The 26,265-nt window shown below is 40.1% G+C and overlaps 1 protein-coding gene across 17 annotated transcripts in view; it reads right to left on the bottom strand.

Annotated features, from left to right (window-relative positions):
- Nucleotides 1-26,265, bottom strand: part of dlgap2a (discs, large (Drosophila) homolog-associated protein 2a) — a 197,702-nt gene that overhangs the window by 28,138 nt on the left and 143,299 nt on the right. For 5 of the 17 annotated variants that reach the window (XM_078941044.1, XM_078941045.1, XM_020713715.3 and 2 more), the window contains 4 exons: nt 18,013-18,081; nt 12,838-12,997; nt 10,697-10,913; nt 5,247-9,085 (listed from right to left, as the gene is read on the bottom strand). In XM_078941044.1, coding sequence (XP_078797170.1) covers nt 6,717-9,085; nt 10,697-10,913; nt 12,838-12,997; nt 18,013-18,081 — 2,815 coding nt within the window. In that variant the 3' untranslated portion in view covers nt 5,247-6,716. Of the gene's footprint in view, nt 1-3,337; nt 3,398-5,246; nt 9,086-10,696; nt 10,914-12,837; nt 12,998-18,012; nt 18,082-26,265 lie in introns of those variants that run through there. The other 12 variants (XM_078941046.1, XM_078941047.1, XM_020713717.2 and 9 more) reach the window with 7 other exon arrangements.

The following is a 26,265-nucleotide window of genomic DNA, read 5'->3' as shown; positions in this document are numbered from 1 at the left end:
GCTTTGCAGTGACATAACCTTTTCTTCTTTGGATGTGCCTCAGATGTGGAACAGGTGGCACGATGAAAGGGATATGGTGGAACGGTATAACCTCTGAGTGACAAATAGTGCTGCAATTGTGTTCTGTTGTAAAATGCTTTTTAAATATTTCTGACAAAAATTGAGCTTTCCATTCGATTTTCATTAACCGTTTATACGGTTTCCAAATGAAGCACAATTCCTAATTCACAATTCCAGGATAAAAAGACGTTATAAATAGTAAAGAAGAAAAACTTGTCTCCATTCATTTCCACATGCCTGCTGTGCTTTCCTATCAGAGGCATGAAAACGATAAACACAAAAATAATCAATACAAGTTTTTCTACAGCTCAGACATGGAGTATAATCTGGTTTCATAGTTTGTCTTAAGTTTTTTGTCTTGTTCTTAACAAACTAACTTGTCTCAGTATCTCCATTTCTGCTCTGAGTCTCTTTTCTTTTCTTCAAGTAATCCAGACAGTAAAAAAATCTGTAAGATGCTTTTGCTAAAAGTGGTAGCCAAATTCTGCATTGTTGACGTCCATCAATCAACTCATCTTAAACGTCATCCTTTGCCTAGAATATAAACAGATTACAATCCATGTTTTTCCTGTAAATGTCTCAGATGTGAAGGTGCCAATTCCAATTCACATTCAAACTTCTGAGGTTGTGACATCTTGACTAGGGATGGGCCGATATAATTTTACTGACAACCGATATTTTCCCTACAGCTGTGGCGATAGCCGTTATTTGCCGGTACTGACACTTAAGTGTCTACAGTAACACATAGTTTAGATTTGCTTTTTGTTTCTTTATTAGAAATGGACAACTTTTGTTTTCCTGGAAAATGACATTGTATTTGACCCTTTTAACATACAGCAAAGGATATCATAGGCACAAGTATCACTTTAAAACTTAAATACATCTGTAAGCATTCAGACCATTAATTGAATATTGGACATAACTGTAAACCATTAGTTCCCCATTGCCAGGGATCTATTAGGAACAACATGTATCCCTATCAAAAACAACATTTACCTGAAAACAGTCAATTAATGACAGTGACTTTAAATATAACCTTCCCAAACTTTTAGGAACAAGTATACATTTAAAAAATTAATTGTTTCTGAAAACAGTTAAAAGAATATCAGTAGATTTTTTAAATATTGGACCGATAAAAAATACTGGCACCAATATATTGCCCATCCCAAATCTTGATGCCAGTCTTTTTTGTAAGGACACAAGACTTTACAGCCTGATGAACTGTCACCAGAAACAAGTCCTTACCTCCTGGAGCTTGAACATGGTTCATAGTCAATCACCAATATGACCCTTCGAGATGATAAGAAATGCTCAGAGGTTTTATTCCACCATCTTCGAGCACAAACGGAGGCCACTATCATTTGATCGCTCTAGATATCTCTAGGAAACAAGCTCAAACCAGCCCTCCTGATCAAAGTGAAACCCAATTGTGAAGATCCAGCCACTCCATCCCTGTTAGAACCTCTCTATCTATCACAGCTTCCTTGTTTACTAACATGCCAGTTAGGTTTTTGGTGATGGGGAGCTGAGTGTCATTCAGTTAAGAGTGTTTCTGTTTGATTGGATTTATCACTGCGAGGGGATTGCAACGTTCTGTCTCTGTCTGCAGGCTTTTAGGAGTATGTAAAAAACCTGGAGGAAGATGGATGATGAAGCTTGGCAGACACAAAACAATAAAGAAAAAACGTACAAACACAGTCAGTAACAGATAGCAAAGAGAGACCCGGCGGTTCATTACTCAAACTTACTTAAGCGCTCTTGACAGTTTGTGAAAGTTTAAAAGCACTGAGCACTTTGATGAATCGCTGGCCACAAAAGTGATGTTTACCACAAATATCCTCATTTCATGAACAGTCCTCTGGAATTTTAAATCCACAGGAGTCCTTTCCTTTTCCTATGACTCAGATGGTATTTTATTGTTGATGAGAGTCACACTGTCATGCCTGTGTGTAAATAATGACCTCTGCAGTTGCTAGTGGAGACAGCTCTGCTTCAGCTCCAAGCAGCCGACTGAGAAGCATCTGCATGTCACCATGTTCTTCACCTCAGCCCTCATGAAAACAAATTGGCTTCCTGTCAAGTAGATAGATCACTGGAGACCCCAGCAGGCTTACAGCATTTAGAGGTTTGTGTAAGACTGCAATTGTTCAAAAGCTGCAGTCAGCAGGATGGACAGATGTAAGAGTTTAGGGAAAAAGACGATGTATATTTAAACAGTCTCAGTCTATAAGTTGGATACTTTAGAGATTGTTTACTGTGCAGCTCCAGTGGAAAAAAAACGGCTTTCACCTTTTTTTAAATTTCTGCTGTCATTGATGTTGTGATTGACAAAAGTGCTCAAATAATTTTGAATCAACAGTTTATTTATTTAACAAGGATGTCCAGCTTTCATTTAGCTTATCCATATCATAAACCTATATTTTGGTATTTCTAATGTAACTTTTCTATTGTGTTGCAATCAGCCATCCAGTTTTGTCCTCCACGGTCAAATATCATCCAAGGAACCACATATACCACTATATTTATAGAATCAAGTGATACCCTTAATGTTATCAATAAATAATAGTACACTCACAATCAGTTATTGTTATTTACATGAGTTTTTTTCCTATTTTGTCTCCAATATGTAAATATTCCCTTTAACTTAGGAAATAATGTTGACGAACAACGAAGGCGTGCTATGGCTAGGTGGTGCTGCTCTTCCATGGCTGTTTGAATGATGAACGTGGAATGACTTAATGTCAAAACCCGCTTATTATAAATACAGAATGTTGAAATTGATGTCACATTGAAAGGAATTTCTTTTAGAATTTTTGGGGTTTTGACCCCAGTAAGTGACCCTGAATTTGCACTGGTCCATCTGTAGACTGGGGCATCTCCGTTGCGTTGACACAAAATACAAAAAACTTTTATTAAAGTAAAAACTTCTGTTGTATTTTCAAAATAAAACAATGTAAAATTGTATTTCATGTGTACAGTGACATGCCCATACGATTACGCACGTCAATGGGTTTAAAGTACAAAAGCGGGCCTGATTGCTAACATTTTAGATGTTGATGACATGAGGCTAGCAGAAATTTTGGAAATATCAGGGTTCACTGAAGTGTATATGGAATCAATTCCATGTTCCCTTTTTTTTAAATTAAATATGAGCACATCTGTGTATCCTAAAGTTAAAAGAAAACATTTAAGTGCATTTTAATTAAACCATCTTAAACAAATACATTACAGTCTGTAATAAGAGCAACGGAGAAAACCTCAGGGATAGTGGTTTTACCTGGGGTCGCCTGAGGACTCCAGTCAATGCTGCAGGTGGAGGGGAGGCAGAACTGGACCCCTGAAAACAATGAAGTAGGAGGGTTGGGGGTGGGGGTTGATACTCAGACAAGTAGACGTTTTTGGCCTGAACACACAGCAGAAACTGTAATCACTACATGAGAAAAACTTAGGATTGGTCCAGAAAGGATGCAGGTTGCGATGATGACGATGATTTGTTGAAGAATTCTTATTCTTTTTCTTAGCCACGTTAAGCATAAAAGTTCAACTTTGCTTTCTTAGCTTTAGTGGGTTTAGAGTCTCCGTCTGAAGATGAATGTAAAGTTGAGTACCCTTAATAGATCAATAAAAAAAATAAACAAAGTAAAATAAAAGAGACTTACACAGGAAATTATAAATAAGAATATGACCATGTTTAAGCCTTAGTCACGTGCACCCGTGCAGGGGTCGACCCGTACCGGTTGTGCGGGATTTTGAGTTGTCCAGGCTTGTAGATGGGTGAGGCCACATCTTAACCCTTGTGCTATCTTAGATGACCCCACCCTTACATTGACGTGTTCTCCCTACCAGTACAAAGGTGGATAAAGGTGGAGAGATTTCAAGTAATCCATGGACACCAGTGAGGTTCAAAATCATAGAAGAAAAAAGGTTCAGAGCACTGTCTAGGGGGTCTAGATGACCCAACTCCCATTGTTAAAGTGCCTAGGATAGCACAAGGGTTACAGAGGGTAAAGGTCCCTAGAGGCTCGTTTGGCCATCTCAAGGGACATCATGAAAATGGAACCTACCATTGTTGTGCATGTGGTTAGTGTCTTGAAAAGCACTTGTAAGGATAATGTAAGTTACAAGCAATTATGACCTTCAGAGGATGGCGCCCTTATGCCACATTATTCATAAGGGAGGTGCGAGTACTGGCTCCATACTGACCACAATCAAATGCTCCCTGTATGTAATCATGTGCCACATAATGCCCAGAGGACGCCCACACAAACCAAACTCGGATTATGTAATTTGTCCATTTCAGTCAGGCTGCAAGCACAAAGCGCACAACGGGCGCGTACTTATCACTTAAACAGCACTAATGGGCGCCGCCAGGTTTTGGGGGTGTGCTTCGTCTACTTCATCTTTAATTACCCTTGAGTCTTGTTTGAGCGTCTGCTACACGCTACCACCAGTTGCTCGCGGTATTCCGTAGAAAAAATGTGCACCTTGAGCGGACTATAATCTTAAAAATATGTGGAAGTCACATATGTGCCCCCTACAGTTTTGCCCATTTTTTGCCTTCAAACTGCCCCTATCTACCCTTACAGGCAGTTGTGACAAAGTTATTGGTAGCCAGAAGGTGAAAGGGCAATTTATGTTAGTTTTAAATTAAAGGGTTAGGTTAAAAAGCAGAATGTATCTTCTTTTTTTTTTTTACATACGTAAAGTTGTTCAGGCCCTGCGACAGATTGGCGACCTGTCCAGGGTGTGCCCTGCCTTTGCCCGTAAGTGGCCGGGATAGGCTCTGGCAGCCCTGTGACCCCGTAAGGGACAAAACGGAAGATCAGATTAGTACCACCAAAAAAATTAGATTTAGTTACCCACAACTCATTAGCATTAAGACCTCTGATTTTGTCTGATTCTATAACATTAGTGCTGACTGTATTCTGCACTAGGAAATAGTCAAGATGAAACTTCTGGAGCACCTTTTTTCAAGGGATCAGTAAAACACTGAAATGACTCAAACTAAAAAACTGGCTGTGGGTAAATTTGGTCACAATTAATTAGGCCACAATAAGCCTAATTAAGTTGACTGTCTTTCGAAATTTTTGAAGACCCATTTGGAAACCTGTCATAGCTCCACGCGTGTTATGTTCAGAAAAAGCACACACACACGTACGCACGCACACACACAAACCCAAAAAGCCTTTTCTGTGCTTTGCTTGAATACACGTTTTCTTCTGTTGCTTTTTATTTGAGCACAAACTTAAGCGGGCAATTCCATGTACAGCCCATTAACTGGACAGATAGCACATCTTTTGATTCACCTTTATGTCCATTGTCGATATGTTTACAGCTTGGGTGGTGTACAGAACATACACTCTTTTCACTGTGCTAATTAACAGAATAAAACAATGAACTGAACCAGATGCTTACAAGAAGCACAGTGTATGAAATGTACAAAATGTTAATGCAATGCTTCATGCATCACTACACTTCCATCCATTGACAGGCATGTTAAAAAAATACATTGACAAACACTTCTTTTTGAGAAGAAACACAGTTTAACATACATTTGTATTTACTTTTTCCCTGTAAAACAATATTAATCTTTAATTCCTGAGCATTAAGATGAAATTTGTCTGTAAAAAATACATTATCTTCCAGTAACATTTGTGTTAGTTTATATTGTACTTGGTACATGGGTAATACAATAGTTTTTTTTTTAAATGTTACAATAAAGTGATTTCTACATATAGTCCAGTAACAATGTTGATCAGATAACAAAATGCATGTAAATAATGTGTAAAGAGGCTACATACTGATAAATTATATTTGGTAGCATCAATTATGAAAAATGTGTATTTCGCAATGATCAAAAGTTTGGAAATCCACGTGCAAAACCGTATTTTTAACCAAAAAAAAAGGTAAACCAGTCTTCATTAGAAATCAGTTAAAGTGCAGGTATAAAAGAAAATAAAGAAAAATATTTATATCGGCTTGCTTTTAAAGATTTTAAAACAACCAAAACGTGAGTTTTCCTTTTATATTTTCCACAGAACTCTACAGTACAGAATCCCATCTTCATCTAAGATTGTGCAAATAGCATTTCACAGCATCCTTTTTCCTCCAAACTGCAGTGTTAACCCAACAACTCAAAAAGTAGCAGGATGATTGTAATAGTAACTGTTAGGGTCCAGATCACTCCAAATGAGTGGCGACGTACAAAAAGTTCAAATGAAAGATGAGTGGACGGTTTTCTCATTTCTATAGGGATTGTCAAGGTTTTTTTATGTTTTAAATGATCTTTTCAGTAGTCTGTACGAGAGATCTTTAAAAAACAAGCTATATCTTGAAGAAACGGCACGCCAACTACATTCATTACTCATTTGTTTTAAAGATGACGATAAAAAGTCTTGGAAGAGTACTGCTTCAGTCTGGTTCTTTGAACATATTTTTGGGGATGTTTCCTCCACAGACAGTTTATTACATTCCTGCAGTATCTTGAACTCCTCAATACACCATGAGAATTCCCAGAAAACATTCCTTGCTTGGACGTCAGCAAACAGTACTACAGTCTGCACGTCGCTCTACGTTGCACTGGAAGCTACAAACCATGAGCTTTGAACGCGTAGAATGTCGAGCTACATTTTGTCTGCTGAGACTGAGGTATGAGCTCACAGGCTGAGAGACACATATGTGATTTCTGAACTATTGTACTCATATCTCCCACTCCAAAGTTCCACGCTTGCACTTCTGTGCAAGGATTCCGGCCTACGTCCCCTCCTCTGCCATCTGTACCACAGAAAGGCTTGCTCACTTGACATTCGTTCTGGACTTATTGGGATCCTTTCTTCTATTTCCTCTAAATGACTCACAGTCTCCTGGGATCCAGTCAGACACTGGGGTCCTCCTGCTGTGGAATCATCAGAGCCTTTAACCTCTTGTAATAACAAATCAGGATCGGGTAGTGAGGAATCTGATGCTGGAGTCACAGGTTCTATGTCAATCTCCAGTGATGTATCGGGAGAAACTGAACTCGGAGGCGATATGGTGACAGTGACTTGTGGAAAGGCAAATCCATGCATTTGTTTTGAGGCTACATTAGGAGGAGTGTTATCAAGGGGGAACTCCATAGGTGAATCCAAACTGCTCATGTCTTCTGAAGGTTCCATAAAGCAGGTTGTGCTAGGGTCTGCAGTTGGCAGGGGGGAGTTTGGAGAGTCTGATTGATATGTTGGAATACATAAGTCCTCAGGACTCATTGAAGAGTCTAAAGGCTCGGGTTCAGGGTCCATAAACACAGAGTCAAGGTCATCTTGATCTAGGGAGGTAAGCATGACCAAGTCAAAATGGACTAGATCTGCATGGTATATTGGTGTAGTATCTAGTGGCTCTGGAAGTGGTGGCCACTCAGATTCCGACTCTTCAGTGTTTGGCTGAGTTGCCACCAAAGAGAAGGCAGAGACTGAGGACATTTGTTCAAGAGTAGATTCAGAGGGAAACTCAGGGAAAGTGACTATAGGTTCTGGGTTTGTCTCACTGTCGGTTGGACTGGAGGGTGAGTCTTCCTCAAAGTACTCTGACACCACAATAGATGGACATTTAATATCTGTCTGTAAAAAAATTGGTAGAGCAGAATCAAGATGAATGGAGGGTGCGTCACAGACTGAGAAAACACCTTTATTCGTGGATGAAGACACTAATGGTTTGTTCAAGTTTTTTGGTTCTGTTTCTTCTGAATCTGAAGTGACTGAACTTTCTAATCCTGACTGTGGTAAGTAGACAGCAGTAGGAGTTTGTGAGCCAGATTGGCCCTTGTCCACAACACTGATTTCTGGTATCTCTGGATCAGATGTCATTTCAGACCCATTTTCAGACTCATTTGGGGGGGACACAGTCACTATTGGGACTGGGAATGAAAGCTGCATCTTTGGGATGTCAATTTGTTCAGAGTTTAGTGATGTCTTGTCATCAGTGTGAGATTGCTTCGTATGTGAATCAGAGTTATTTGCTATATCTATATCTGTCAGTTGTGGAGGGACTAGAGGTGGTGCAGTAAATGAATCATGTTGGTTTTCGAAGGCTGTTTTGGATGAATGCGTTGCAGCATCTCGAATGGTTACTGGATCTTTAGTGTCGGTGGGAGATGAACTTCCAACTACTTTGTGTGACAACTCTGGATCTCGGGCTTCTTTAGCTTTAAAAGGCCCGGCTGCCCAATTATGGTCTGGTTGGACTCCTCTGAGAGGCCCAGGAAGTACTGGATCCAGAGTGAGTGGGATGGCACTCTCTACATACATAGACTGCGGACAGGCAAGAATGCTTGGGTCCATTGACAGCTGTTTTGGAAGACTTCGCCGAATACCCTTCTTGTCCTCCTTCTCATCAGGACAGTTAACAGCTGCATCGGCAGTGCTTTGCCTGATAAGAACTTTGCTTCTGGCCTGAGTTCCCACAGAAACTTTAGAGACTTGGGGTTTATTTTCTTTTGTTTTACTGGTGCTTCTGTCTGCAGTAGCGGCTCCGTGTTGTTCCGACTCGAGCTTTGTGTCAGCCTTCAGTCCTGCTGAAGCAGTTCCAACATCTTTAAATGGTCTAGTTCCAGGTGCCACATTGCCTCCTTGAGGAGACCACGTGTTGTAGTGCTGCGTAAAGCTGTTGAAATTGTTGTTGAAAGCACGTAGTTCTTTACAGAGGTCTCTACGAAGCTCAGCTAGCTCTCGGCGCATGGCAGAGACTTCCTCTTTCCACTGCATGCTGATAGCTGCAGCCAAAGTGGCAGATTCTTTAATACTAGCCTGAATCGCTTTTGGCGATGGCCGTTCTGGAGCACTAGATCTTGGGGATCTAAAGAGGCTTGGAGATACAGGTGGTCCAGATACCGGCTTGGCCGATGGGGCTCCCATGTTTTTTTTGTAGTAAAGCCTGTCTCTTCTGACTGGGCAGCCCAGATCATCGTGAGTCAGAGGGGTAGTATCTGCCAAATCCTCATGTATGCTGGCCTGGGTGGGCAAACAAGTTTCGTCCTGTGCATACGTTCTGTCTGGAAGACAAATGTAAACACGCATCTGTAATATGGCCACGGGTGTGAGCAGCTGGAGAGAATGTGCTTTTTATTGCCAAAAAGCAGTGAGATCAAATCATGCACTAAAAGCCATGAGTCAAAATAAGATCATACTTGTAATGGTTGGAACTTAACTTCTAAAATCGAGGTTATTGTTCCAATTTTGCATGTGAACATTATAAGTATTGCATGAAAGCATGGCGTTTGTGTTAGAGTAGAGTACACTTCCCCATTTTGACTCAAGTTTCAAGTTTACACTGCCTTCTCATCTCGAATTTGTGGCATGCATTCTTCGCCACTTTTCGGTGCACAAAGCTAAATAAGCTAAATCTCCGATCGCAGAGGATGAACACTGTATTCAATCAATAAAGTAACAAAAACTTTTTGAAATGTGCACTTGTTGTAAAAGAGCAAATGTGAACTTTGTGCAGTGAAAAGTACCAAAGATGAACAAAGCTTCCAAAGACTTATCATCAATCAGGAAGTAACGTATGAACCCTATTGAAACAGTGAGGTCCAGTTTGACAGACTCAATTAAAGCACCAATTTGTCCAAAAAAATGACCTTTATAGCTTTGCAACTTAGGGATAGAATACCGTATTGGAGGCATTTGAGAAAGCAGTGTAAGCAAACATTTATTGTGTAATTGACAAGAAGCACATCTCCAGATGTCCACACCTCTAACTCGCCCTAAAATAACCCAGTTTGGTTGTACGTCTACACTAAAAGGAAAGTAGATCCATTCAGATTTCTTGTCCAGGCCTCTTTTCTTCATCTCTTCTCACATTCTTCATCTGTAAATGGATGTCTTGTTCCCTCTGAGAATCCAGCAATTATGGGAATTGTTGAAACCACAGGCAGCTCACGATTTATAGTCAAAGCCCCGTGTTGGAAATAAATGCACATATCAGCTGAGCAGGTTTAGACTTAAGGTGTTATTTATGAGGAATCAGTGTGACAGTTGGGTTACCAGTGCAATGATTGTCAGCTTTACAAAAACCATTATAGAGTTTGAAACAAAGTGATCTGCAGCTCTGCGATAAAATCACCGCATGAGCATGCCCGCTCTAAACTGTCCGAGAGAAGAAGACAAACTTTTAGCGAAGAGATCGAATAACGAAGATGCTATAATGTCTCCAGCACGATTTTAAATGGGTTTGTCAGTAAAGATTGCTCTGCTTACAGATTATATAATAGCAGTTTTCATTCAGAAAGGTTCACATCCACATAGAAGTGGATGAAGCTGTTGTATCCCTGTCCTGACCTAACTTTAGTTTTGAGTAGATGTGATTTTCAATAGGGTTCATAGCTTTACTCTCTGATGGATCCCGTTGATGAGTAGATGACGCACTGTATCCAAAATACAGTAAGATGAACTGGCACAGACTACAGTATTTTACCTTCAAAATGTAAATCATTTAAGTGTAACTCATGCAACAAACAAAAGCGTTTGCGTCAATAGTTCAGTTTAATCCATCACCCCACACAAATGTCTTTTGTTTATGTCTAAATGCCATTTTCAACATGGAAGAAGCATCAAGATGTCATTATCATGTGGGCAAATTTGTTTTTTTGTCTGTGTGTCCTCACCTGTGGTGGACCTGATGGTGGAAGTGACAGTAGAGGCCATAGGGGGGATGCAGTCATCATCTTGGGAGTATCCAGCCTGAATTGCTCGTAGGTAACTGTGGCTTCGGGTTCTGAAGCAGCCGGGCAGGTCCAAAGCCTCCATGGCCTGGGACTCCACCTCACTGAACACGGACTCACAAACAGACTCAAACTGGCCATTTACTTCGGTTTCACTCACCTGTTGGACAGAAAACCGTAAAAAAGGTATATTTTGTTCTTGGCTGACCATGACACTGATGATATAAATAGAAAGTGTTTTAGGGTGTATTTTCCCGATAGTGTTTTTCCCGATAATCTGGAACAAATTTTCAGTCTGAATACATCCAAGTGGACCCTAGTCCGGGACCAGGAACCACTCTCAGAACAATATTTTGAGGTGGTCTCGGTTCATTTTCAATCGGACTGAGTTTCTGTTCGCTCTGAGGTTTTCTCAGTCTGAATAGGCCTTGTGCTCTGAGTGGAACAACTGGACCAAAACGGGCACCGTAAGGGGGTAAATAATGTTGGAATATACTGTAGCAACCACAATGATGAGACACAGCAGCTCATTGATATTTAGTTGGATGAATGCAGGCTCAATAAAACAACTTTTAACGTGATACACTTCGCTTCTCACACTGTTTTCACAACAATCTATATGTCATCAACACTTATCAGCGTACCTTTATAGCAGCCGCCTCCTCAGAACTGCTTTGCCGCATGCAACTGCAAGTAACAAGTGCTGTTCCTGACGTTGATGCAGATGTTCAAAATTGGTCAGAGAAATATAAATTTTGAATAAGTGAACAATCCCGATAAGGATTGCAAAGCGAAAGACTTCCATTACTCTTTTTCTCGATTCTTTGCCCTGACCTAATAATTCCTGGCCAATGACTGAATAGATCTTTAGTCATGTGGTTTTGTTTAAAAGCTTTGGTTTGAAACAGAAAAGTGTGGTTGAATACAGACCAAACGCAAGGTTCCAAAATTAGAAGACTTGGTTTGGACAGAACAGAATTTTCCAGTCTGAATACACCTTTAAAAACCTATAATTTGGCCTAAAAGGGTATAAAGTCAGAATTATGAAAAATATATTCTTGGTAGAATATTGTTCCAACACCCGTTGATGATTCGGACAGAGGCTCTTTTCTTCTCTGCTTAATTTGTGTCGATGGTAAATACTAGACACTGGGTTGGAAAATGTCACAAAGTCAAGGTCATTCTTTCCTGTTGGTAGGATTTCTTCTGAGGACTTGCTTTTAAAGCTGTCTCAATATAATAATACTAAATAGTCAGATTTCATATTTTGGTAGCTAGAAGAATCAAGAAAAGACATCTCGTTTACGTGGATTTGGGATAAATGGTGCTTACGCTAAGCATTTAAGACTCCAAACAAATCAATACACCTCACTTTGAGGGGAGAGATTGATATCACAACACTTCACACTCAAATACCTTAATTAATCCAGATAGACAACATGAAAACTGCTTTGTTGAGGAAGTATTTTTTAGGTAAAGTCCAAAATCTGAATTTAAACACAAGTTGTTAAATAATGTAACTATTATAGACACTACATTGGTCAAACTTATTAATTCTTTGTTGTTCTAAGCGTAGGGAAATAGCAATATATCTAGAAAATCATTTTTATATTAAAATATTAAAGGAAACACATTAAAGAAAACCTTCATTGTTGATGATGTTAATACATCAGATGCTATATACACAAAAACTTGTATTTTTATAAACTTGGTACATCTATCCAAATATGGTATAACTTTAACACAAATGGATTGATTTAGCAAAAGGCCATTTCGAAACAAAACATTTTAAATCAAAGAGAAAAATAATTTCTAATAGTTGGAGTGCTTCTGTGTTTTCTCAAAGTCAGACTGATAAAAAGCACTGAAAAGCATTTGATTAGATAATGTTAAAATGGCTATTTAGTATAAGACATACTTTTTTTTTTCCTTTTATCAAAACCACATCTGTTCTGAAACCTTTTTTTTATTCTTTTGACTTAAAAAAAGAGTAGATTTCAATGTAATGTCTTGTTTTTTAAACTTCAGCACAGAACTGCTTAATATTTTATTAATGTTAGAAAAAGAAGGACCCGAACACTCACCTGGCTCACTTGGCTAACGCAGCTAGCCTGACTCAGCGTGCTGACAGCTCTCATGTAACTCTGGTTCCTCGAGCGAAACTTCGGTGAGTTGTAGTTGGTGGATGGATCCAGGGCAAAACTTGGGTGTATTTCTCTTGTGGCCTGCAAGTGGTAGTTCTGGCTGAAAAAAAGGGGAAAAAAAAACAAACAAAAAATATTAGTGGCTTAAACCTCAATGAGGGGTTCCTGAACAAATCCAAAATGTGTCATAGCCAAAAAACAAAATTAAATAAAATGAAATTGACCATGTTGACAATTTAAGGGCAACGGGAAGACCCGTTATAACACTGTGTGCCTCTTTAAAAATCCACTCCAATTATCTTTTGGTCTATTTTAAAAGCATTCCTAGTGGTTGTTTTAATTATGATTATGCCTCTGGGTGACATCCACCGGGTCACCCTCACCCCTCCCCCTCCCCCTGTCCTGGGGGAGGGGGAGGGTCCACTATCGGTACGGGATCTTGGAGGTTTGTCGGGTCGGGGTCTCCGCTGAGGCAATCAGCGGTCACCCCGGCTGGTTGGCTGCCTTGGTCCTGTCGAGGCCTGACCAGAACTTTCCCAAGGCGGGGCCTGGGGGCGAGGCCCTGGGCTTGCTCCTGGGGCGGCGCTTTCTGGCTCCTCTCTCTCTCTCTGTGGTGTGGGTGGTGTGGGGCCTGGGGGGTCGGCGCTTCGGGGGCTGGGAGCCCTGGGCTGAGGGGGGGACCTGTGCCCTATGTTGGGTGGGGCTGGGGGACGGCTGTTTGACCACCGGGGGGAGGGGGGGGGGGGTCAGCCAGCGATGTACCTTGTGGGGGAGGAACTACTTGGCAGTAGTCCCCCTTCCATGCTTGCCGTATGGAATAGCCCCCCCCCCCCCCCCTCTCGATTTTATTTGCACCTTTTAGCACCCGCCAATTTTAATTCAGAATTTTAATTGCACCCCCTTAGTACACATACCCTTTATTCCTCAAAATGTACGTTCCAATGCAAACACACACACATGCACACACACACACCCTCACACACATGCATTTTTCAAGGAAGGTAGGACCTCGGACCATCTGTCCCCTACCCCATCCCTGGTAGGGGGTACTGGGCCCTTGGCAACGGCAGCCGTGGTCCCTGGGTGCTGGCTTCCTGGGCCCTGCAGTCCTCTCTCCACACAGGGAGAGGGATCCCTGATCTGTCTGGCAAGGCCAAGAGCCGGGGATCACATCACATCTGAGCCTGGGGGTGTCAGAATCCCTGTGGTGTGGGTTCTGGTCCTTGCCCCTGAGCGCTGGGCCTCGCCAAATTTCCAAATGTGGGCGAGCCTGGTCGGGCCATGTTTACAACGCTTCTTGTGGACCCCCTCGTCCCCTGGGTGTCCTCCTCCCAGGCAGGGACGGCTGGGAGGAGGACACCCAGGGGAAGAGGGGGTTGCTCCTGCCTTGCTCCTTCCTGGACCAACCGTGGGCCTGGTGGGTGGCTGCCTTGAGCGCGGGGCGGGGGGTCCTGGGTCGTACCTGGGGTTTGGGCGGGGGGATGCCCAGAACTCCTGGGTGGTGATGAGGTGCTCATCTAGGGCTGTGGGCGCTCTCCTGGGGCAGGGCCCCACGTTGGGCCCTCTCGAGGCGGCGGGGGGGCTGCTCGCCTGGTTGGGCTGGAGCTGCACTCTCTGTCCCCCCATGCCTCCCTGCTCTCTGGCTCTGGGAGCCCCCCGTGGCGGTCCTGCTGGCCCTGGCCTGGTTGGCGGATGTGATCACCCGGGGGGGCGGTTGTTCTCTATCTGCTGCCGTGCGGGTGTTGGGGGGTTCTGGCTGCCGCTGCTGCTGCGGCGGGGGTCTTGGTCTGGGGATGACTGGGCACTCTCCCTCCTTCTTTTAACATTCCATCATCCATTTTAGAAGAACATGAACACTCACTTGAGCACAGGTGTTAGGTCACCTTTGCAAAAATAGTTTGCGTGATTGAATTAAATATTTCACACCAGTTGGTGTGAAGGCATAAGTATGCGTGTGTGAACAATATTTTTTATTGTGTACATGTTGACATGTAAACTTTTTTGGAGCCAACAGGTATGTTTATAACGTTTGAGTGTGTGTGGACAGGCCCCGCCCTTATAGACTTGTATTACATCTGAACCTCACTGCAATGAGTATAACCATCCAGCAACTTGTTGCTTTATGCTGCTTCATGGTTCTACCCCCCCCTCCCCTTCTATAATCACCCTCCTATCCCCCCTCTCTAACATCCCCTTCTCTTCTTCTTCCCTTCTTTCCTTTTCCGTCCGGTCCAACACAAAAGATTTTCAAATATGACTAAAATGAATAAAGTTTGGCCTCGATTACAAAAGGGGTTTATTCAGACATACCTCTGGTTTGTTTGAAGATTCATAGCCCCTGTTGTTAAAGTAAAATATGTCCAACACAAGAGGCCTTCAGCTCTCATTTGTTTGCCCAGCTGCTGGACAGGACAAGTAAAAAAAAAAAAGAAACAAAAAAGTATGATTATGCCTTTTTGACACATTATGACTCGGGATGGGCCGATACAATTTTACCACTAACCGATATTTTCCCTGCAGCTGTGACCGATAGCCGAAATTTGCAGATATCGATACTTAAGTGTCTACAGTAACACAACGTTTAGATCTCCTTTTTGTTTCTTTATTAGAAATGCACTACTTTTGTTTTCCTGGAAAATCCCATTATACTTGAACTTTTTTAACATACAGCAAAGGATCTCATAGGAACAAGTATCACTTAAAAACTTTCATGTACCGTATTTTCCGGACTATAAGTCGCTCCTGAGTATAAGTCGCACCAGCCCAAAAATGCATTATAAAGTAGAAAAAAACACAGATAAGTCGCACTGGACTATAAGTCGCATTTTGACGGGAAGACCAAGAACTAATAACTTGCACAACCTCATATGACACAATCATAGCAGACTGTTTATCTCATAATTTCACAGTAATTCTTTCTCATACTTATTTATTTATTCCTTTCATGAAGCATCATTGGCCAACTAATACTCTGTTTTCATCCTGTATTTGTAGAAACAGTTGTCATTTTTATTGCATTTCTGAATCTATGAAATCATTGGAAAATAGAATATTATGTTGTTAGCCTTCAAGATCTTACTGTAAAAAAAAGTTTGCTGATTCTCTGAGTCACTTAACATACTCTTAACACTTAACATACCTCATACATCAAATTGACCCAGAAACATCATCTCTGTTCCTCACAAATGAACATAACAGGAGGGTTAACAATGTATTTATTTCAATCTATTTCTAATATAAGTCGCTGCGGAGTATAAGTCGCACCCCTTGCCAAACTATGAAAAAAGGGCGACTTATAGTCCGGAAAATACGGTAATAAATACATCTGTAAGCGTTCTGATCATTAATTGAATATTGGACATAACTGTAAACCATTAGTTCCCCATTGCCAGGGTTCTATTAGGAACAACATGTATCCCTATCAAAAATATCAGTTACCTGAAAACAGTCAATTACTGACAGTGACTATTAACACAACTTTCCCAAACTATTAGGAACAAGTATACATTTAAAAAATTATTTTTTCTGAAACAGTCAAAAGAATATCAGTAGATTTTTTAATATTGGACCGATACTGATAAACTCAGATTATGCAAATATCGACCGTTACAGACTTGGTGGGGTGAAAATGTGTGAGGGGCAGCCATTCGGCCTGTGTTCTTTAAACCCTTATAAAAACCTCAAATGCAAATAAATTCTTATATGAAAATGCATCTGCAATGGGATACTTCTCATTTCTTTACATACAACAGAATCACATCTAAATACAGTTTTACCAAATTACTGTGAATTTTACATTTAAACACCAGAAATAAAATGAAACAACCTTTTATCAACATTTAATGTGTCTTCATTTGAAATATAACATATTACTCACCATGTAGTGCTGCTCACTGAAAACTTCGAAATGTAAATAAAGTAAAACGGAAAAAAACACAAATAATGATCTTATTCAGAAGCAACCACTGTAGTGGTTAATCTGTTCCTTTTGTTTGGCCCTTAAGGCTCTGAAGGTCAAATAGACAAAGGTTGTTGCCAAAGCTTTGCAATGGCTTAGAGCGTACTTAAGCAAACCATAATATAAAAAATTATAGCTCTTAGAAAGTGCTGAGGGTTGCATATTATAGTTTTTACTACGGGAGCCTGCGGACCGGTAGAAATTTGGACTCGGGCTGCATTTTGCCCACGTGCCGGACTTTGGACATGTCTTATTTAAACTCTCTTCCGCTACCTTATAGCCCCTCTCACCCCCAACCTAACATTACCGGTGCAACAAAAACAAATTGGAGCTATCAAGATGTACAGTTTTGATCCAGATGCCAGCTCAGACGAGGAAAGAACAAATAGACCCATGTACGTCTTGTACATGGGTCTATTTGTCTGGAGGTGGATGTATCAGAATGGAGCAATGGAGTTTGTAATTGTTGTAACAAATACAGTCTTTTTCCCATGGTACTTTTTCGTCTGCTCCTCACAACGATTTAAATAAAGAAATACTCAGAAATGCAATTTTAAGCCTTATTGTCTTTTTATATGTTCTCTTTCATCAGAAAAATGCCACAAAAACATGGTAAAAAAACAAACAAACATAATTTTCATCGGAGTGGGTCTTCAATGCTAATTTTCCCTGACCTAAGACTTCTTAGAAAACAGGTTAGATTTTCTGAAAAGAAAGGAAAAGAAGAGAAATGCAAATCAGGAGCTAGTTAGTGATCAGGCACTTCAGAGAGAGGTTAGACGCATTTTGATGACAGGTAGAGTTGTTCAAAATTATCCACGCCGATTTTCGGCAGCAGGTAAAGAAAAAGTCATCCGTCAGTCATAGGTCGTCATCGTAAACAGATTTTCTTATACTAGGATAAAAAAAAGCTAAATTTGATTATATGGGATATTCTTGCTGAAGATGCACATTAATGAAACTATATCAGTCTTGTTTTTAACGTTGCCTCATGATGACCCCTACAACCTTTCATTGACTGCTTTTGAGTGTTTGCTTTGTAAAGCCTCCGTATTGAGGATGTCACCAGGGCAGCGAGCCAGCTGCCTCATGGAGCTGACCGCTGCTTCTGGGTAGCACAACACAGAGCCAGGGGAAGGTGCTGAGCTTGTATTCACCTTAAGTCTGCAGCAAAATTGGTGATGTAGTTACGCATGTCACTGTTGATTTTATCCAGGCGGTAAGAGCTGTGGGCAGAGAACAGAACAGAGTTACTGGGTCTCACGAGTGGGAGTTGGATGGAGGTGATATTGCTGAGCTTGGGTCCAATGGATGCTCTAAATGGATTCAAATGTTTGCTTTGGAGCCCTCACCAAAAGTGCTGCAAACATTAGGGTGACACAGTTTGACCAGCATGGCCCTCAGAGGATGGGAGGAGTCAAAAAAAAAAGTTGACTTCAAGATTCAAAAAGTCAACGTCTGAGGAAATTAAGGCAATCTCTTAATTTCCCACATAAATGATGGTGGTTTTATGAGTTGTCTGGGTGCAAAACACAATGTCCAACTATTGAAAGTTACCAAAGTTTGAAGATGAAAAACTCCTAGAATCAACAAGACATTACAGCCACATCCCGTTTTAATCCTTACATTGTTTACGCACACAATAATCACCCCCTCTGTTCTAGTTAGAAAAGCTTTTAGCTGACAGAATAAGACAGAAGTGCACAACCCAGGCCAATTCCTCCTAGCAGAGATAATATCATCAACTGAGTAAAATGAGGCTGTTTTGAGAGAGTTTTATTTTTTATTAAATTATGCCATGGCAAATCTCTTCTAATATTTCTGATTGGTGCTAATGCCCTGACATAGTCAACTAATGTAAAGGTTTTGGGGGAGGATGCAAATTATCTCACAGTTACTGCCTTTTTCTTGGCTGTCAGTGAACCCTGGCTTGTCCAGATTTAGTTGTGGACATTATGCACTAATCTTTATTGGATTGGAGTCTATTTAGCACAACTCTGTGAGTTGTTGGTTAATAAAAACACACAAAGGTACAGTTTCTTTTCTTTCTGGTAGGAAAAGCACCTACCCTGTTTAAAGTGAATGCTACAATGGAAGAAAGAAGTATTTGATCCGTTGCTGATTTTGCAGGTTTGCCCACTTGACAGTCTGTCCTTTTAAAGGCAAGTTCATTTAAACAGTAAGAGACAGAAAATGACAAAGAAAATCGAGAAATCCACTTTCAAGAATTTATATAAATTTGTTCGCATTTCGTTATTTTATTATTATTTTATTGAAGGAAATAAGTATTTGGTCCCCTAGTAACCATTATGAGTTCTGGTTCACACAGACCAGTTAGACTGAACTAATCAACCTATTACCTGAATTGAAGAAACCTGTTTGAACTAATCACCTGTAGAAAAGACGCCTGTCCACAGAATCAGTCAATCAGTCAAAGTCCAAACTTTCCAACATGGAAAGACTAAAGAGCTTTCAGTGGATTTAAGGGAAAAGATGGTAAACATGCACAAGACTGGAGTGAACTACAAAACCATCAGCAAGAAGCTGGGGGTTACCGTGACAACTGTTGGTGCGAAAATACATGAATTCCAGCATGACCATCAATCCACCTTCTCTTGAGTTCCAAACCAGATCTCACTTGATGGAGTTTCCATGATCAAATGGGCCCAAATCAACCCAACCTAACAAGAGTTAGTTGATGATTTTGAAGCAGCTGGAACCACAGTCACCAAGAAAACCATTGCTAAGACTTTACGCTGTAATAGTTTGACACCTTGCAGTGCTCACAAAGTACCCCTGCTTAAGAAGACACATGTGAAGCCCACCTGAAGTTTGCCAAAGAACACCTTCATGGTTTGGAGAGGGATTGGGAGAAGGTGTTGTGGTCAGATGAGACCAACATGGAGCTCTGGCATAAACTGAGTCCCTTGTTTTTGGAGGAAGAGAAATGCTGCCTATGACCCCGAGAACACCATCTCCACTTTCAAGCATGGAGGTGGAAGCATTATGCTTTAGGTTTTTTTTTCTACATAGTGATACTTCACCGTGCTGATGGCAGGATGGACGGAGCAATGCACCTTCAAATCCTGAGTGAGAACCCCCTCACTCAGTCTGATGAATTCTGCAATAACCTTCTCAACTTAACAACTCCATACTATCTAAATGAGTAATTGCAATGTATTTAATCTGGTATTTCTGGGAGGTTTGGCATGTTTTGATTTAGATTGATACAGCTATGAAGTCAATCATGGAATTATGATTAAAAATAAATAAAACAAGGAAGTGATTTTACAAACCCACCAAACCAGCAGGTGAGACCGATTTGTCTTCATGATTAGATAACACCTCGACGACAACTACAATGAGATGAATGTTAAGTCACAATATGTGCTCTTGTTTCTGCTCAGTCTGTCACATTTGGCACACGATTGACTTCATGGGAACGCTTGATAACGTTCGTCACCATTGTTTATGTGTCTTCTGCAGCTTTTACAATCCCACAAATAAGCCAACTCTTTTTGAGTCTCATTTGACTTTATATTGAGTTTATAGCAGCTGTCGACTCCAGAGTAAATTGAGAATGCGGTGAGGCTAAATGATCATCGGTTTAAACGTCTATTGGCATTAAACTTTATTTTAAGTGCACAGGTCGTTCCGCTTCACTCCTTCTTGCTGTTGTGATGTATCGGTTATTGGTGGGGTGAGCGAGGCTCCAAACTGCAAGAGTTACAGAGAGCTTTAAAGAGCTAAAGATGAGGAAAGGCAACACAACTTGACAGGCTGTTCTCACTTTAACATGATTTGCTTTGGGGAGCCACTGCTGTCAAATTTGTCTTTAGCCAATTTGAACACACTACAGGGACATCAATTTGCTACAGGTGGAGAGGAAATCCAACCTACAACACTTCTGTGCTCAGTCCAATCTAATTCGGTTCCATCAAGCTTAATGGGCCATAATGCCACAAAAGCCCTCATGTCAGGGGGGCTCTTGAGTCTCCAAACTGTCTTTTACTTCAGGACCCCTCATGAAAAGTTGTATCGGAAAAACAGATCACTAACGACACCAAATTAAATCATTTTTGTATTTGTCCTGTGAAGGATGTTAAGGAAATACCTCTCAAGCTACAGACACACTGGCATGTTCAAGAATGCGTGTTCTGCTCACATTATTTATTAGTAAAGAAGGATTTAACAGCTTTTTTGTAGGTGGAGATGCTTATCAGAATCTGATAGCTGAGATTCTTCTCGTCATTTTACTGCACGACAGGATTGAACCTGTTTATCCGTAGTAAGAAGTAATTACTTCTAAGGTTGCCCCACAGGTGGGACCCGAAGTGGAGAACAGGAACCTCTTTAGAAGTAACATTTTCAGTTCTTTACAGAAAGCGGACACATTTTAAGTGCACAGGAGAGGAGCCAGTAAAATCCGAATAAAATCAAAAATTCTACAAAGGGGTGGGAAACTCCCACTAAGAAAGGAATGCTGCTTTCGGCTGACTGGTGGAAAATAGTTTTGCCCTATATTATAAAAAAAAAAAAAAGTTCATGACACACCGTGAAGAGATTTTGCAGACTCATAAGGGCCCAAAAATAAAAAAATAAAATAAAAAAACATATTTGGTGTCAAAGACAATACAGTATATTCTCTAGTTTTAAAGGTAGCCATATAATTATTATTATTCAGCTTTATATTTTAAATTTGCAACAGTTAACTATAGAAGATTTTGCAAGATTATAAAAAAATTCTTGAGCAGCGTCATCGGGCTATGACTTAAGTTTGCTCACTTAAAACTAAATTTCCTTCCTCATTTAGCTAGATGTTTCCATTTCTTGGTCCACAATTTCTTTTTAAAGCCCTAAGAGTAAACTTTTAATTTACTAGAATGATAGTTTGAAAATTTATGTAAGCTTTGCAGAATCTATCCAAGTTAAAAAACAACAGCTGATTTCTGTATCTTTACTGTCCAGCAAAAACAAACATCAGCAGCAGCACTGAACCAGAAATGCTCATCATTAGCTCACCCTCTGAGCAAAAGCAGAGACGTTTATGTGGCAGCAGAAGCAATATAGATTAGACCCTTCTATTGGCGCTTCCCACTGCAGCTAAGAGGAATAGTATTTGAAGATATCTTAAGAAAACAAACAAAAAACTGCTGGGTGGGGGTGCACAGGAAGATAGAGAGTAGGGGGGCCATCAGAGTTAATCGGACTGTGTTGCCTTGGGTCTTGCTGGCGTCTGGGACTGCAAACGAGGCTGTCACAGTGGGGTCAGACACAAGGTTTTCTTTGCATTACGTTCTACTGATCTGTCAGACAGTGCAGAAAGAAACATGCATTTAATGCAGATACTGAAACAACCATTTAGGAGAGATTCTTTACTACAAAACACACTTCAGGAAAACCAACAGAGGCAACATTATAGCTTCTTTTAAAGACCCACTTTGATGAAAATTGTGTTTTTGGTGTTTTAACATGTTCTTGTGGTGTTTTTCTGAGAATGGAAGACATATATTAAGAAAACCGAGCAAAAAATTGCATATCAGAGTATTTCTTTGTTCAAATCATTGTAAATCAGGAGAAGATGAAAAAATGCAGTTGACAAAGGGTTGTAGTTGTGACGTAGAACCTACAACCCTCCATTCCGGATAAGTGTAAGAGCGTTTAACAGATAGATGATGGGAAGTGGGGGTAGGCTTACTCTGTGCCAACAGTCAGATTTATAATTTCTGCTCAGCATAAACTAGGTCCTAAAAAACATCATAGGATTTTCGGTTTAGACTAAAAACGGCATAATCCTAATTAACAGCCATAGTGGGACTTTAATTAACTACGCAGTGGTCCTATTTCTGCACCGAGAATTTTTCAATAACATTCTTTCCCTTTGCATTTTGGTCCCTTTAAGGATCGCCTGAGCAAATCATCCGCCTCCCATCTATATCCATCCTCTGCATCCTCCTCACTCACTTCAACCACCCTCATGTCCTCCCTCACTGCACCAATGAATCTCCTTTTTGCTCTTTCTCAAGGCCTCCTTAGTAGCTCCAACGCCAGCATCCTAATGAACCAGATACCCTTTCGCAAAAATGATAACAGTGACATTTTTATCCTATTTTCCAATAATTTGACTGCAGCAGAAGCTGAGAGATTTTATTTTTTTTCATTCAAGCTGGATTTGTTTTTTGTGTGACATTGCCAAATGTAATGTCAAGTTTTTGCATGTCAGGTCATCACCTTAACTTTTTGCGCTGTAACTGTTTGTCCTTATTGACCCATTTGCAAAAGAAAGCTGTTCACCTTTTTTTTTTCGAATAGATATGTTGGCTAAAAGAAGATTTTTTTTTCCATTTCTTTCTTTGTCTTTTGGGTTCATAGCTGGTGAAGCTGCAAAGCTTGACAGCATGTCTAAAATGAGACAAAGTCAAGCTATAAAAACTAAAAAATGTAACGTTTGTAATGTGTTTTTATTGTCGAAAAAAGTTTGAGTAAAAAAAGAAAACGATGCGTTTTTTTGATCCAGCAGCTCTTAGATCCACAAAGTAAAGTCTCTAAGCAGACATTTCTTGAATGACTGTCTACATTTAGGAATACCAGCTTATTGTTCTTTATAAAATGCTTTCCATTCACTTATGTATGTTGGCAAGCTCTTAATACAAGTTGTTCTGGGTTCTGCTACTGATTTCCTCTTTCCAGATTCTTCTTTTTTTGTGGTATGACATAAGCTCAGCCAAGGTCCTCCCCCCATCTCTGTGTTTGACGGTCATCAAGTTGAACATAAAGATCAACCAACTCCACTCTGGTCTTCACTTTCCTTTGGATATTGATTTAGTAGTCTTGTGGTTTCTTCAGATGCAGGTGCATCACGTGTCCTTGGGGCGGAATTGCTGAGATATGCAATCCTGAAAAGATGGGCGGTCCCCTTCAAAGCTTTTATTGGGAAACTGTCTTTTGTGTTTCTGATACTTTATTTCCAGTCTGGTGTAAATTATTGTAGAAGCTTTTTGGATTGATTTAGAATCATTTCTTTCTTTCAAAATTGCTGCTGTATCCAGTGCCTCAAAATATAGAGACAGCCCACCAATGATTGACTTCTAAAAAACCTCCTTATTTTCCACCTCACTACTAAAACAATGGGAAGGAACTCAGTTACTGCCTATAACACTAGTACATGGTGGCATATGGTTCTTGATTATAATATTGGCGCAAAAATTAAAATTAAGCTGTTTTTTGTCTTCAACCTCAAGTTGTAAAAACTATGGTTGTGTCTGCATTCCTTCGTTCACTATTTTGTAGTGCTGTCCAAATTTACAATTCCATAATCAAGTGCCCTAGCAATTTTACCAGATGTCTCTGCAAAAAACAGTGTGCACTGATGCTCACTAGATTGGCAAATATAGACCACAATGCATTGCGTTTGAACAATTTTTGTGGAGAAAAAAACATTTTAATTGCCTAATTTTTCATTATCAGAACACAGTGGATTGATTACTAGTCTTCGTAAAAGGTTTATATTGACATTACTTTTTACTTTGGTAACTTGGTGACATCCTATTTCCTGTTAAAAAAAAAAAAAATTATTGTGGTGTCCAAACTGCTTTTAAAATCCAGAGCACTAGAAAGTCCTGCACTAAATAGAATTTTAGCAGTTTGGAAGTAGGGAGGGAATTCAGACAGCCTGTTCCTAAAAATATTTAAGAAAACTTTATGACAAAAAAACAGAATTTCTTCAATTTAAGTTAAAACATTAAAACATAAGTTAAAAAAGTCATTTTGAGTAAAAAAAAAAAAAAGACAATTTTATTGGCTTTTTGGTAGAGTGTCCGCCCCGGAGACTAGGAAGTCGCGATTTTTAAGGTAATGGTGTTTAAAAAATGTAAAACAGAGCAATTATTCCATTGCCTAATGTAATTAACTTGTGTTATACAATTCTAAAATTCCTTAATGTATGTGTGTATATATACACACATTATATTATTATTATTATGGAACATTACTGTTAGTACCTAGCAAATTGGATATCAATGATAAGTTCTCACTGAGAACTTCTGGTTCTCGGGGAAGACGCCAACGAGGCACAGAGCGGCTTCACTTTGCAACTCTTTTTACTACAAAAAAAAGAGTAAACCTACAGCAAATTCTAATCATGTCCCCGAAAAAAACCCCAGTGACGGAGGAATCTCAGGATATCAAGAAGTTGCTTGATTTCACGCAGGAGGAAGTTAGAGCCATGAAGATCCTGCATGGACAGATCCTAAACGTGCTTGAGGAAGTGAGTCAGGTGGAGGCTCTGAAGGATCAGAATGTCAACAGGATTTAGATCATCGAAGAGTGAATGGATGACCAAGAGCAGAAATTCAGGATTAACAACGTGATTATGACCAAATTGAAAATCAAACCCTGGTCTTCTGCGCACGCAATGACCGCTGGGAACGGTGAGGAATCCAAGGAACAGGAAATGAGCTTTGTGGAGAAACAAGTGGAAGAGTTCTTAAAGTCTAAAGGAATTTTTCTGGACATAGACAATGTTGAGATCTGACCGACAAACCAGCGATCCTCTTGAAGTTTGTTAATCAAAAACAGAAAGCAACTTTAACAAAGCAAGGAAGAAATCTGAAGGGAACCAACGTTCTTATGAATGACAACCTCACTAAAAGGAAGGCCGACATTGCCAGAAGAGCGCTTTATCTGAAAAGCTAGGAAAAATTCAAAGCACTTGGGTAAAAGACTGCAAGATTTACGCTAAACTAACCGACTCTAATGAGCAATCTTAGGTCATCATTATCAAGAGCCTGGAGGGGCTGCAGTCTAAACAAGATAAGTAAAGATGTTGGTCTTATGAGGTGAGGAGACAAACTCTACTATCTATGGCTTCTAATAACAATACATTTTCTTCAACAGTCACCTGCAATCAGGACTTTGAGAGAGATCTAAAAGGTGAGCAACCTGACCTTAACATATTTATAGTCTGTGACATCGACCCTGATCAATTCTTTTGCACTCTTAATATGGACTGCAAATATTACAGCATAGATGATTTCAAAACTCTGTTAACCCAAAAAGAAAACTGTCAATTTTCACTCTAACAGAAAAGGCTTGTATACCAACTTGGGAGACATCAAGGACTATCCACAGAATATGGGACATTCCTTTAATATCATAACCGTATCTCAAAACTTGGTTCAGCCGCGACAAGAACACTGACTTTGAATTGGAAAACTATGAGCTATTTGAACAGAGTAAACATAAAAGGTGGAGGAGTCCCTATATATGTAAAAAAAAATACAAAGTTTACAGGAATTGATAAATTGTCAGTTGCAATTGATGGAATATTGGAATGTATTACAATTGAAATATGTAACGATTTAGGGAAAAATGTCATTATAAACTGTGTATATAGGTCGCCAGGGTCAAGC

This window comes from Oryzias latipes, chromosome 22 (genome assembly GCF_053564925.1).
Source record: "Oryzias latipes strain Hd-rR chromosome 22, Olatipes_Hd-rR_3.1".
NCBI classification, from domain to species: Eukaryota; Metazoa; Chordata; class Actinopteri; order Beloniformes; family Adrianichthyidae; genus Oryzias; species Oryzias latipes.
Note: the sequence above shows the minus strand (reverse complement) of the source record. Positions and strands in the feature narration are given on the sequence as shown.